The sequence below is a fragment of the Salvelinus namaycush genome, chromosome 24 (assembly GCF_016432855.1).
Source record: "Salvelinus namaycush isolate Seneca chromosome 24, SaNama_1.0, whole genome shotgun sequence".
NCBI lineage: Eukaryota > Metazoa > Chordata > Actinopteri > Salmoniformes > Salmonidae > Salvelinus > Salvelinus namaycush.
In genome coordinates, this window is record NC_052330.1 from 19,539,093 (window position 1) to 19,552,521 (window position 13,429).

The window sequence follows — 13,429 nt, forward strand, 5'->3', positions numbered from 1 at the left end:
CATGGTTTAGGGGATGTCACATACAGTATGGATATGTGTCTGGGAGGGTGAGGATGTGCTACTCTATGAAATGGGGAGGTTGAGGGTTCTGGTTTACCCACCTGGCAGTTTATACAGACTGACATTCAATACAAACAGTCATTCAGGGTCATAATTCCAGGGTAAGATAGAGGGTTGAAAAAGAGTTTAGCAAGGGATAAAATTGCTACTTGACTTGAGTCAGCACCAGGAGTCGCCGCTTTGTGCCAGAATGCTCCTCATCCATTCATCCTTTCTCTCTCTCTCGCCCTCTCCACCTCTAGCCCCCCATTCCAGACCCCAACAATATGCGTGACTTTGTGAGTTACCCGACGGCGGGGAACGAGCGGCTGCACTGCACCATGAAGCGGACGGAGGACAACCCTGAGGTGGGCGGGCCCTGCTACACCCTCTACCTGGAGTACCTGGGCGGCTTGGTGCCCATTCTCAAGGGCCGACGCATCAGCAAGCTCCGTCCCGAGTTCGTGATCATGGACCCCAAGACGGACGGCAAAGCAGGTGAGGTTATACTGGAGATACTGTGTGAGGAAAGTGTTGATGGTGTTTGTTTTGAAAATATCACATTGAAATCCTGCTCCATTATGACTGTTCTAACGATTACTTCTAGACGATGCTGTTGCTTTGGGAGCTGGTTCAGCTTCTCGTATGACTGCTTTTTACTTGAAAGTGTGAAGTCAGTATCTTCTTGTTAATAACCGTTAGTTACTCAAATATAATTTGTCAAAGTCTGCTGCCTAGCCAGAGTCTCCTTCCCTGCTCCTCCGGTACGTTTCTGTTCATATAACATGTAGGACTAACTTGTGGTGAAGATGTTTCAGACAGTGTTTGTTGGCATTGAGTGTTCTCAGTGTTAATAGTCCCACAGCCAGCCAGCCAGCCACAGTACAGAGCAGACTGGGCCCATGTTAACTGCTTAATGGCCTCTGGTATCTACCATAAATCACCTCCCTCCCCTCCCTCTCCACTGCCCTCTCCTGTGATAAATGAATCCAGCCATGAAATGTATGCAGCCCATTCACTCTTAAATGCTGATAAAATAAATGATCTTGACCTAAACTGGAGCAGTTGCGGTTCGGGGGCTCCATATGAATGAGAGAAGTTACTTGGAAACAATAGTTTGGGGGACTAAATAAGTTGAAAAGTTTGTGTTAGTGAGTGTGCGTCTGAAATTGGATATGATTTAATGTCAGTTTGTTCTTGCATGTCAAAGAAGAAGTGAAGGAAGTGTGCCCCCTGCTGTTAACACTGGGGATATGTATTTGTTGTGATAAAGGAAATAAACGTTGGTAAAGTCACAGTGGTTAGGTTGGATACCTATCAATGTCAGTTTGACTTAATTCCCCATATGCAGAGATATACTGTAGTGCCTCTTGAGTCAGTGACACTTAACGAATGATCACCCTCATGATATTATTCATAGAGCAGTAGACAGACACCCATCATTTCCCCATCACATCAACTTCATTGTATTACCCTCCACCCATCTTTCTTTCTCTCCATCCCCTGTTTCCCTCTCTCCTTCCAGATGAGGTGTATGGGAACAGTCTGATCTCGTCGATGATAGACAGCTGTAACTGTTCAGACTCCAGTGATATAGAGCTGAGTGACGACTGGGTCGGCAAGAAATCCCCAAAGATATCCAGAGGCAGCAAGTCTCCCAAACTTCCCAGGTAATAAACAGCCTTTATACTGCATCCATTAATGAATTACAAGCATGTGTTTGATTTAGATTCTTTGTTTTACTCAACATTTTGGGACGATTCTATTATTTGGAGTTCACAAGGAAACCCACATGTTCTGTTTGGACCTGTAAAGTACTGACTAAGCCACTGCATTTTTGTCTACTAATGCTGCTTGAATGTTATGCACTGTTTTGTTTGTTTCACTGCATCCCTAAACCTTTCTCTTTCATGTGCTACCTTCTCTGTAGAGACTTAGTCTGTCCCTTTACCAACAGGATCAATATTGACCCCAGGAAGTCCCCCAAACTGTCCCGCGCTACCCAGGAGATCTCGCGGTCGCCACGGTTACCCATCCGGAAGCCGTCCATTGGGTCCCCAAGTCTCACCCGCAGAGAGTTCCCCTTAGATGACATCACACAGGTAATGGACCGCATTCTGATTTCCTTTGTGTCCTATCAAATCAAATCAAAATCAAATTTATTTATAAAGCCCTTCGTACATCAGCTGATATCGCAAAGTGCTGTACAGAAACCCAGCCTAAAACCCCAAACAGCAAGCAATGCAGGTGTAGAAGCACGGTGACTAGGAAAAACTCCCTAGAAAGGCCAAAACCTAGGAAGAAACCTCGAGAGGAACCAGGCTATGAGGGGTGGCCAGTCCTCTTCTGGCTGTGCCGGGTGGAGATTATAACAGAACATGGCCAAGATGTTCAAATGTTCATAAATGACCAGCATGGTCAAATAATAATAATAATAATCACAGTAGTTGTCGAGGGTGCAGCACCTCAGGAGTAAATGTCAGTTGGCTTTTCATAGCCGATCATTAAGAGTATCTCTACCGCTCCTGCGTTCTCTAGAGAGTTGAAAACAGCAGGTCTGGGACAGGTAGCACGTCCGGTGAACAGGTCAGGGTTCCATAGCCGCAGGCAGAACAGTTGGCCAGGTGGACTGGGGACAGGTGGACTGGGGACAGCAAGGAGTCATCATGTCAGGTCGTCCTGAGGCATGGTCCTAGGGCTCAGGTACTCCGAAAGAGAGAGAGCATACTTAAATTCACACAGGACACCGGATAAGACAGGACAAGTACTCCAGATATAACCAACTGACCCTAGCCCCCCGACACATAAACTAATGCAGCATAAATACTGGAGGCTGAGACAGGAGGGGTCAGGAGACACTGTGGCCCCATCCGATGATACCCGCGGACAGGGCCAAACAGGAAGGATATAACCCCACCCACTTTGCCAAAGCACAGCCCCCGCACCACTAGAGGGATATCTTCAACCACCAACTTACAATCCTGAGACAAGGCCGAGTATAGCCCACAAAGATCTCCACCACAGCACAAACCAAGGGGGGGGGGCGCCAACCCAGACAGGAAGATCACGTCAGTAACTCAACCCACTCAAGTGACGCACCCCTCCTAGGGACGGCATGAAAGAGCACCAGTAAGCCAGTGACTCAGCCCCTGTAATAGGGTTAGAGGCAGAGAATCCCAGTGGAGAGAGGGGAACCGGCCAGGCAGAGACAGCAAGGGCGGTTCGTTGCTCCAGAGCCTTTCCGTTCACCTTTACACTCCTGGGCCAGACTACACTCAATCATAGGACCTACTGAAGAGATGAGTCTTCAATAAAGACTTAAAGGTTGAGACCGAGTCTGCGTCTCTCACATGGGTAGGCAGACCATTCCATAAAAATGGAGATCTATAGGAGAAAGCTCTGCCTCCAGCTGTTTGCTTAGAAATTCTAGGGACAATTAGGAGGCCTGCGTCTTGTGACCGTAGCGTACGTGTAGGTATGTACGGCAGGACCAACTCGGAAAGATAGGTAGGAGCAAGCCCATGTAACGCTTTGTAGGTTAACAGTAAAACCTTGAAATCAGCCCTTGCCTTAACAGGAAGCCAGTGTAGGGAGGCTAGCACTGGAGTAATATGATAAAAAAAATTGGTTCTAGTCAGGATTCTAGCAGCCGTATTTAGCACTAACTGAAGTTTATTTAGTGCTTTATCCGGGTAGCCGGAAAGTAGAGCATTGCAGTAGTCTAACCTAGAAGTAACAAAAGCATGGATAAATCTTTCTGCATCATTTTTGGACAAAGTTTCTGATTTTTGCAATGTTACGTAGATGGAAAAAAGCTGTCCTTGAAACAGTCTTGATGTGTTCGTAAAAAGAGAGATCAGGGTCCAGAGTAACGCCGAGGTCCTTCACAGTTTTATTTGAGACGACTTTACAACCATCAAGATTAATTGTCAGATTTAACAGAAGATCTCTTTGTTTCTTGGGACCTAGAACAAGCATATCTGTTTTGTCCGAGTTTAAAAGTAGAACGTTTTCAGCCATCCACTTCCTTATGTCTGAAACACATGCTTCTAGCGAGGGCAATCATCATACATTTCAGTTTTAGGGATTTGAAGAAGTACTGATTTGTATGTGGGTTTTGTATTTTGCAGCATAACTACCTTGCTCAGGTCACATCCAACATTTGGGGAACAAAGTTTAAGATTGTGGGACTTGCCACCTTCTTGCCAACCAATCTTGGTGCAGGTAACTACCAATCAGTTACTTCTGAGGGAAATTAAAATAATTTTTAACTATGGTTCCAATGTATGTAACAACCTTCTCCCCTCTTTCTTTTGCCACTACCTTCTATTGCTTTCTCTCTATCCCTCCACTTATCTCTCTCTCTCTCAGTGATCTACAAGACAAGTCTGCTCCACCTGCAGCCCAGACAGATGACCATCTACCTGCCGGAGGTGCGTAAGATCTCTATGGACTACATCAACCTGCCTGTGTTCAGCCCCAACGTCTTCAGTGAGGATGAGGATGACCTGCCTGTCACCGGGGCCTCGGGCGTGGCCGACGACAACCCTCCCTGCACTGTCAACATCCCCATTGCCCCCATCCACAGTCCCGCCCAGGCCATGTCCCCCACCCAGAGCATCGGCCTGGTCCAGTCCCTCCTAGCCAATCAGAACGTCCAGCTGGATGTCCTATCCAATCCCACGGCCATCTCCTCCGTGGCTTCTGCAGTGGCAGGGGGGTCGTCTGACCAGGGCCAGGACACCATCCTGACCGCCCAGTACACGGTTCCCAGCAGGTACTCCAGTCCTGGACAGGTCATCTTTGGAGGGCTGGAGATGAGCCGGCTTCTGGTTGGGCCTCCTCCCTCTCATCACCACCAACAACAACAACAAAGCCATCCACAGAGCCATCAACAACCACTGCAGCAACATCATCAGCAACAACAAATTCAGCATCAACAACAACAGCAGCTACAGCACCACCATCAACAGCTACAACAACAGCAACAACGACTAGCGCAGCAACATCACCAACAGCAACTGGCACAGCAACATCAACAGCAGATCCAGCAACAGCAGATGCTGCAACACCAACAGATGCAGCAGCAGCAGATCCAGCAGCAGCAGCAACACATTCAACAGCAGATCCAGCACATGCAGCAACAGCAGCAGCACATCCAACAACAACACCAACAACAGCTCCAGCATCAACAACAACTCCAGCAGCAGTTACAGCAGCAGCAACACACACAGCAGCTGCAGCAACAGCAGCAACAGATACAGCAGCATATGCAACAGCAACAACAACAACAGCATCAGCAGCACCATCAGATGCAGCAACAGCAGCAGATACAACAGCACCATCAGATGCAGCAACAGCTCCAGATCCCTGTCCCCTCTCAGGTGTCAGGTGCAGCGGTGCACCAGCTCCAACAGAGCGCGCTCCAGATCCCTGTCCCCCACCCTGCAGGGGGGCTGGTGGCTGAGAGAAGGGTCAGCGTAGAACATGAGCACCTGCTGAAGATCAAACCCACCCGCTCTGCCCCCCAGCTGGCTGAGGGGGACACGGTGGTGTTCAGCGCCCCTCTGGAGCTCAGCAAGATGAACCCCCCGCCCCCCTACCCTGGGACGGTGGCCGCTGCTGCAGCCTCCGCCTCTGCTGCAGCAGCCAACGCCTCCTCTGGACAGGCTGGGGGAAGTAACGGCACACCGCCGCCAATGGACCTGTGCCTGAAGAAGGGCGAGTTCTCCCTGTATCCTCCTGGCCAGCAGGCGGCACAGTACCCAACGCCGCTAGGCTACGAGCGGATAACTACGTTCGACAGCAGGGGTAACGTGGAAGAGGTGTGCCGGCCTCGAACGCGGCTTGTCTGCAACCAGAACATTTACACGCTCCAGGTCCCGGGAAGCTCAGCCACCCTCCGGGTTACCTCCTCTTCTTCCTCTTCCTCAACAGACGGGAAGAAGATCCAGCTGCCCTACGCCTCGGCAACCCTCAACAGGCTCACCGTTCCCCGCTATTCCATACCCAGTGGAGATCCGCCCCCCTACCCCGACACAGCCAATCAGAACACCACAGGGGGGAGGAGCACCGGACAGAGGCTGGACAGCAGTCTGATTCATGCCACACTCAGGCGGAACAGCCGAGAGGCCGCTCTCAAAGTTTCCCAGATGCTGGACCCTCAGAGGACCCTGCCCCCTAAAGCCAAATCCCAAAACGCTGCACTGGCGGCTTCCTACCAACAGAGGGTGCCCAAAGCCCTGTACACCTGCAGTCAGTGCAGTAGTAACAGCAGTGGGCTTAGCAGTGCAGCCAGCAGTGCTCCCAGTGGAACTGCGAATGGAATCGCAGGAGGTACAATCATTAGACAGGATTTTCCTCCGGGGAATGGAGCTCCTCACAGCACGGTGATCGTCCACTCCAACAGCGCTTCTCCCCTAGTCTCTCAATCCTCCTACAACCTGCTGAGCCTAGATAGCTCTGGGAATGGAGGAGGAGGTGGGAACAGAGACAGGGCTGACTATGTGAACTCAGCCTTCACAGAGGATGAAGCACTAAGTCAGTCATTGAGGCATCTGGCACTAGGGAGCGCAGATGTGTCTGGACTGACAGTCAAGAGGCCACCGCCGTACCAGTGGGACCCAGCCACCACTGAGGAGGTGTGGGTGCCCCAGGAACGGACCGGTACTCTGAGCTCTGCTGGTCCCACTGGACCCCACAAACCACCCCCGCTCATCCTCAGCCCAGCCCAGCACCTCGACATCTCCCGGCTGCCTTTCATCCTCTCCCCCAAGTCCCCCACCAGCCCCAGTGCTGCCTCTTTCCAGGCTGCCGCTGCAGCTGCAGGTTACCAGATCTCCCTTCAGTACGCTCCTGGCACAACCTACAGTGGGCCCCAGCAGCAGCCCATGCCAGGCTCTCCCCGTCTCTGCTCCCCTAAGGAGGTGGTGGCCCCGGTCCCTTTCAACCAGCAGGATGCCACCCTGGTCCTACCACCTGGCTATCCAGCCAACCTGTCTAACCTGGCCTGCTGCCCCCTCCCTCCAATGTACCCGGGGGGAAGCTCCTGTGCCGGGCTCCCCATCCCCCCCATTGCCCTACACACCCCCTGGGGCACCTACAACCCCTGCCCCCCCATGCCCAGCCCCTCGGGGACACTGCCCCCCATGCCCCCCAAGCTCTCTCAGACGATGGTGGACAAGTCAGTCCTCTCTCCCCCTCCTCCCCCACCGCCTCCCCCTCCACCACCCCCAGCAGAGCTGCAGCTGCAGGGTCACGGTGGCTCACCAGAGGCCATGGCAATGGAGGCCGGAGAGGGCTTCCAGGAGGTCCTCTCCCTCAACGAGAGCCCTGTGCCGAGCAGTGCTGAGAAGTTTGGCAAGAAGAACCGCAAGCGGGCAGATGGCAGGGCTGAGGAGGCCAATGCACCGGCCATCGCCGAGGGAGGCAAATCCAAGAAGGAAGGCCGGGCCCTGGGTGACTTCAACTCTCTGATCTCCAGCCCGCGGCTGGGCAGCAGGGAAAAGAAGAAGCCCAAAGGCCAGAAGGAGCAGCAGCTGAAGGCTAAGAAGCTGAGCAAGGCTCCCACAAACAGCGAGTTCCAGGACAGCTCAGAGAGTGAACCTGAGCTCTTCATCAGCGGGGACGAGCTGCTCAACCAGTGCCAGAGCGGCAAGAAGGGCTGGAAGAGCAAGAGGAGCCTACGGGCGGCCAGCGAGCTAGAGGAGATCAAGTGCCGCAAGGCCAATGAGAAGGAGGACCGCGGGCTGGGAAGCCAGGGCTTTGTTTATGTGATGGCCAACAAGCAACCACTGTGGAATGAGGCCACTCAGGTCTACCAGCTGGACTTTGGGGGACGTGTCACACAGGAGTCGGCCAAGAACTTCCAGATCGAACTGGAGGGGAGACAGGTGAGGTGGCTAGAGATGTAGTTTTTACACATAGATGGGAAGTTGGGTATAGATAGTGTAGGAATGTAGAAGAGTGAATCCATTCGTTTCTAAGATTATGACATGGAATAAATATAATTCAGCATTCAGTAGGGAAATAGCTCAAACTCATGACAATCTGAAATGTTGTTTGTTAGCTTCCTGTCTATTTTCTCTGACTGTTTGTTTGTGTTTGTGACCAGGTGATGCAGTTTGGCAGGATTGACGGCAACGCCTACATCCTGGACTTCCAGTACCCGTTCTCTGCTGTTCAAGCCTTCGCAGTGGCTCTAGCTAATGTTACTCAACGCCTCAAATGAGGTCCCACCCCCTTACACTGAATACTAGCGAGGATTGGAACATCTGCTGGAAGGACAAGATTATTTAATTTGAAGTTACTTTAATATTGGAGGAAAGACTGAAATCAACTCTGTTTGCATATCGCATCGCAAGCGAGAAAACGAGACACTGTGGTGCTGCACTGCCCAATGTGGCCACCAGAGGGTGCAATAAGCATGGGCTGCAGGCGTTGGAGCAGGGCCATAGTTTGCCTTGGCACAGTCAGCGGTCCCCTGTACTGCTTACAGGGCCCAAGAGCTCAGCTTTCTGTAGTCGTCATGCAAATAAATGCTGCTTTAGCTAATGAAAGCTAGCTAGTGGAAAGACTTAACTTACAACCTTCTAACGGTTTGGGTTTCCTGTCGGTATGGTCCCGAGAGATGAGTCGTTCTCTCTGTGCGGTTTTAAAAAGGAGCAGCAGTAATACTTGAAAAAACTATCTGGAAGATTGAAGATGTCGTTTTTTTCTTTCCAGAGCGTACAGGTACTACTGGGCACTGAAATCCGTTGCTGTAAGAAACCGTTATCATCACTTTATAACACTGCTTTGGCTTTTAGGTTTTTACACCTAAAGATCTAACTTTCTGGGAGGGAAATCTAGGCTTTTGAAATGTTATTTTTTAGTTATCTGCCATGTGTTTTGTTACAATCCAAATCTATCTTGGCTGGATTTGAGGTTTCAATATATGCATTGTATTGTTGGAGCACTAGCACACGCAAATGCGCAAGTTTTCTGATTTCCCTGTTGTCAGGAACTCTGGAGAGGTAAGGGGGAAAAAAGATGTAAGCTGAACGGCAGTCCTTGGAATTTGAAGGAAAAAAAGATGATGTAGCTCATATGGTTTAATGTATCTCTGCATTTGTTTTTCCTCTTGTTACGAATAGGTCATACAGTATTCAGATATGAATTTTAACATTGTAATTGTTCTTCGTATTCATGTTGTTATTATACAATCTTAGTACCTTGTTTACATGGATTTCAAGATGTCTGCTTTATTTGGGAGAGACAGAGACTTAATTGATATGCTGTTCTGTACACTACAAAATCGGTGTGTTTTAAAATGGTTTTACAGAATAGTTGTGACCGTTATCCTGTATCTCCCATTTTTATCATGGTGACATGTTGACGGGGACACAAACAAAGATCCTAGAGGTAAGAGTTCACCAATCCGACCTTTGTTTCCCTGACATGAAGTAATTTGTCACTTGCTGTCACTTCTGTGAAGTGAGCGTCAGCGTGTAGGCTTGTCCTACTCTTAAGCCCACACTAAATGAGTAAGCAAGGTACAGGAAATATTTTTGTATATTTCACCTATGCCATTTCATTATTATTATTATTATTATAATTTTTAAGTCATGTAAATAACTGCCACATATCATTCATAAATATTGTAAAATGATCTGGTGGAGTTGGACAGCTGTTTTCATCGTAGCCCACTATGTTCCATATTATGGCGGAGAGCTGTAGTACAGTAGTAGAACTATAGAAATACACTACAATCCCTGAGAAACCTGACATCTTTCAGTTTTTGAAGTTAACCTCAGCTTTCTCCTTAATTATCTTAACCTGTTAGAACTTGGCAAGCTGAAATTGCAATCTTTTAAGATGACTAGTTTTTGTTAGACATCCAGTCTTGGGTCTCTGCCTTGTGAACAGTCTGCAGGGCTGGGGATGGATGCTGGCACAAAAGCAGATAGACACTTCAAATATTTGCGGATTTAAGTGTGGTAAGATACCTGTTAACATCATCCACATTACTAATTATCAAACTAAAATATATATTTGATGGATGGTTATGATCACTTCAAAACGTGTGTGCCAAAAAATTGAATTACTACAATTTGGAAGATTAATACAAAGGGGCCTAGATCACTTGTGTGACAGAGATCACTCCGGACCAGATCCACACATCATGGTCTTGACAGCAATGAGATTATTAGATTAGATTTTTCTTTCTTCCTCTGAGCTGCATGTGATAGTTGTTGGTTGGGGTGGGATTAAGATGGACCTGATTCAAAGTAAAGAAAAGAAAATTTCTTAAAAATGTCCGTCAATGTTCATTTTGTGTTAACAATTTTGTTGTGCAATATTTTCTAAAGAAAGGTCCTCCCCTCACCAACACTGTTTGACAACCCTTCACTTTCACACTAGTAGTGTGGGGAAACTATGGTATTCAATTTATTTTTGCTGGTCTACATTTATTTATTAGATTTTTTTCTTACGCTAAAGGCTGTACATAACTTGTTGACTGCTGAACATTTCTTTCTGTTGAAAGGGGTTTGTTACTGGTGTAGCCTATTTGTCAGAGGGGGGGGTGGGAGGGGGGGTGGGCAAGTAGGGGAGAGGCAACTTTTCATTCTGTGTTCTGTGAAGTTTGCAGTGGATGGGAGAAGATCTGAATAAGTGCCCTGTCCTTGAGTGTAGTTGGTAGTAGTCATTAAGGAAGTATGTGTCAAGTGTGTTCAATTGTGAGGTCAACCGATCCCATAAGTGTTATCTATGTTAACTTCTTCAGTGTGTGTATTTCCACCAATTCTCCCCCTCTAGAAAGCTAAACCTTTTTCACTCCGTTAAGTGTTTTATCTTTTTGTTTATTTTCACCATGCAATGGAAATCTACACATTCATGATGTTGACTGACTGGTCAATTTTGATTGTGTATTATTTCAATACAACTCACACATCAGTCCACATGACATGACCGTTTGGATAAGCCACTGAAAACATGTACAAATCTCCCTTGGACACTGGTTTAGGATTCTCAATGAATTCATTTGAGGTGGTAACCTGTAGTAGACATTGTAGGATTTGGCTTTTCGTTTGATCAGAAATGTGCTTTGTACATGTAGTTGTAGACATATATAGGAAAAAAAACTTGAAAAAATCTGAGTGATTTGGTGACTGAATGTTTATAGTGAACGGTAGTAAGGCATGCCATGTTAATTATTTTACAATTGTATATGTCACGCATCTTTTGAATAAAATGTCATTGTTTCAGATTTTTTTTGTGTGTCTAGTCTGTTTGGATGTGATATTTTATCGTTCAAGCACTTCTGAGTGCCTTGGAACCCTGTAAGTGTTTCATAATGAAAAATGTATGATTTCTTTATATCCTTGTACAGGTTTCTTCTATAAGCTTACGAATTCCATTTAACAATGATCAACTTTACTATGTTATAAAGCTAAAATTGTAATTCCTAGTAGCATGTAGCCCTCTAAAACAAAGTGTGTTGGGCACAAAAGTCCCATAGAAAATAGCTTTCTCTTAATGTAGTAAACCTTGTATCCGTGCAGAAATGCAGATGAAAAGCTGTAGGAGCATTGATCTTCAATCACAGTCGCTTCCCTCTCTCCGTGGTGCTGAATTATGTCACGTGATTCTCACCGCTGTATTTGTATGTTCGCTTCCGCCCCCTCGTTTTTTTGTGCTTTTTCTTTAGACCTGCACGAACAAAAAAGCTTTGCCTGCAGTTTCAATTAAACGAGAGATCACAAAAGAGAGACACCGGCGTTGTTTTGTAAAGGCTGCGGATTATTTCCCATCGCCATTTTCAGACCTCAGACACCAGCACGATGGACACCGACTACTCCGCCTTTGAAAACCCTCTGTACAGTGAACTTAAATATTTCTGTAAGAAGATACAGGAGGTCTATAACGAATTAAAGGAAGACCTGACACCTTACCGCGACGATCGTTTTTACAGGTAGATTATAGGGTCACTACACCAATATTAAATAATCCAATATATGTATTTTTGTGTTAATTCAATCATTACTCTACAATGAACAAGCATTTGTGAGCATACATTAGGCCTATTAACTGCATTTGATTTTCATGTAGGTATTAACATAATGATATGATTAATAACATTTGTCAATGTGTATTTACAATATGGATATAGCCTTCTTGACAGAATATCCAGCTGCAGCCATGCACCACCCTCAACATGGCGCATTATGGTTCAGGTGCGCTATAAAGCATCACTGGTTTTCTTTGGACAGTGCCGTGTTTTGCAGGTTTAGATACGCTTTTCATTATTTATCTTTCGGTTTTATGGGATCTTACGTCAAATATGTGTCCCTATAGGCTACCTTCGTTTAAAAAATGCTGTTACTTCTGCTGATAATACAATAAAATTCTAAGGTCAGTATGGCAGAGGCCTATATAATATAGGCACAGGCCACTGAGTGAAGGCAACAAGTGTTGTGGTGTATTCATTACTCCAAACAGTTGCAAAATGGAACGAAAACTTGTGTTTCTATTGGACAGGTTCAGCAAACAGGGCGGGACCTACCTTAATCTTTCCAATAGAAACGCGAGTTTTCTTTGCAAAACAGAACGTTTTGTAACTGTTTTGAGTAATTACAACACAAATCAGGTTTTACAAAATAGCCTACCATCAGATATTAAATAAAGGAGGAGATAGGAATCCCATTGGGACTCCAACCAGCAGACTGTCAACCAATCGCGGTCACGTTGTCATGCTATGTCACGCGGTTGCTAAAATCGTCACGCAATCCCTTCTCAAAGTAAAGGTATGAGTCGAGAAACCTAACTATTTTCCTCGAAAGTACATAATGTCACGATTCCAAAGCTATTCGGTATTACAGAGAAAATGTTAGTTATCTTACATCTCGGAAAAGATGTGTAATGTTGTAGTTCTTATTCACGAAATTCATGCTGATTTGGGGTTTTTGAGCTGGCGCCCAATTGACTCCCATTCACATCCTTGAAGGAGCGCTCTCCTTGTCCCAAAACAGCCCAGAATGCACCGGGCGGGCCATTGACGACGCAGGGGCAACGTACACGTCGCTAATACGATTTCAATGGAATTTCCCACCTTCTCAAAAGTATCTCTGCAACCATACAGTGTGCAATCATCGTATTTAATTTAACAGCAGATTAAATAGTCAATTTAGATCAATTATTTATATATACCTATAGGGTGCGCTGTGTTGAAACCACCGTGCCTGCATCTTGGCACTCCCCCACCATTGTAAAACATATTTTGGAAATTATAGAAATGTATTTATTCATGCCTTACATTCGTTTTTGACATGTATTATATTAGAGATACCTTAATGTATACTTTTAAATTATATTATGTGAGCTAAACATACAAATAAAAATGACAAAATAT

At 46.6% G+C, this 13,429-nt stretch overlaps 1 protein-coding gene across 1 annotated transcript in view; it reads left to right on the forward strand.

Annotated features, from left to right (window-relative positions):
- tulp4a (TUB like protein 4a) overlaps positions 1 to 10,595 on the forward strand; it is a 58,089-nt gene extending 47,494 nt beyond the window's left edge. The window contains exons 9-15 of the mRNA XM_038962294.1: positions 303 to 537; positions 1,565 to 1,709; positions 1,997 to 2,141; positions 4,170 to 4,263; positions 4,411 to 4,835; positions 5,340 to 7,931; positions 8,153 to 10,595. Of these exons, the coding sequence (XP_038818222.1) occupies positions 303 to 537; positions 1,565 to 1,709; positions 1,997 to 2,141; positions 4,170 to 4,263; positions 4,411 to 4,835; positions 5,340 to 7,931; positions 8,153 to 8,269 (3,753 nt within the window). The 3' untranslated portion in view covers positions 8,270 to 10,595. The remainder of the gene's footprint in view (positions 1 to 302; positions 538 to 1,564; positions 1,710 to 1,996; positions 2,142 to 4,169; positions 4,264 to 4,410; positions 4,836 to 5,339; positions 7,932 to 8,152) is intronic.
- The last annotated feature ends 2,834 nt before the right edge of the window (positions 10,596 to 13,429 follow it).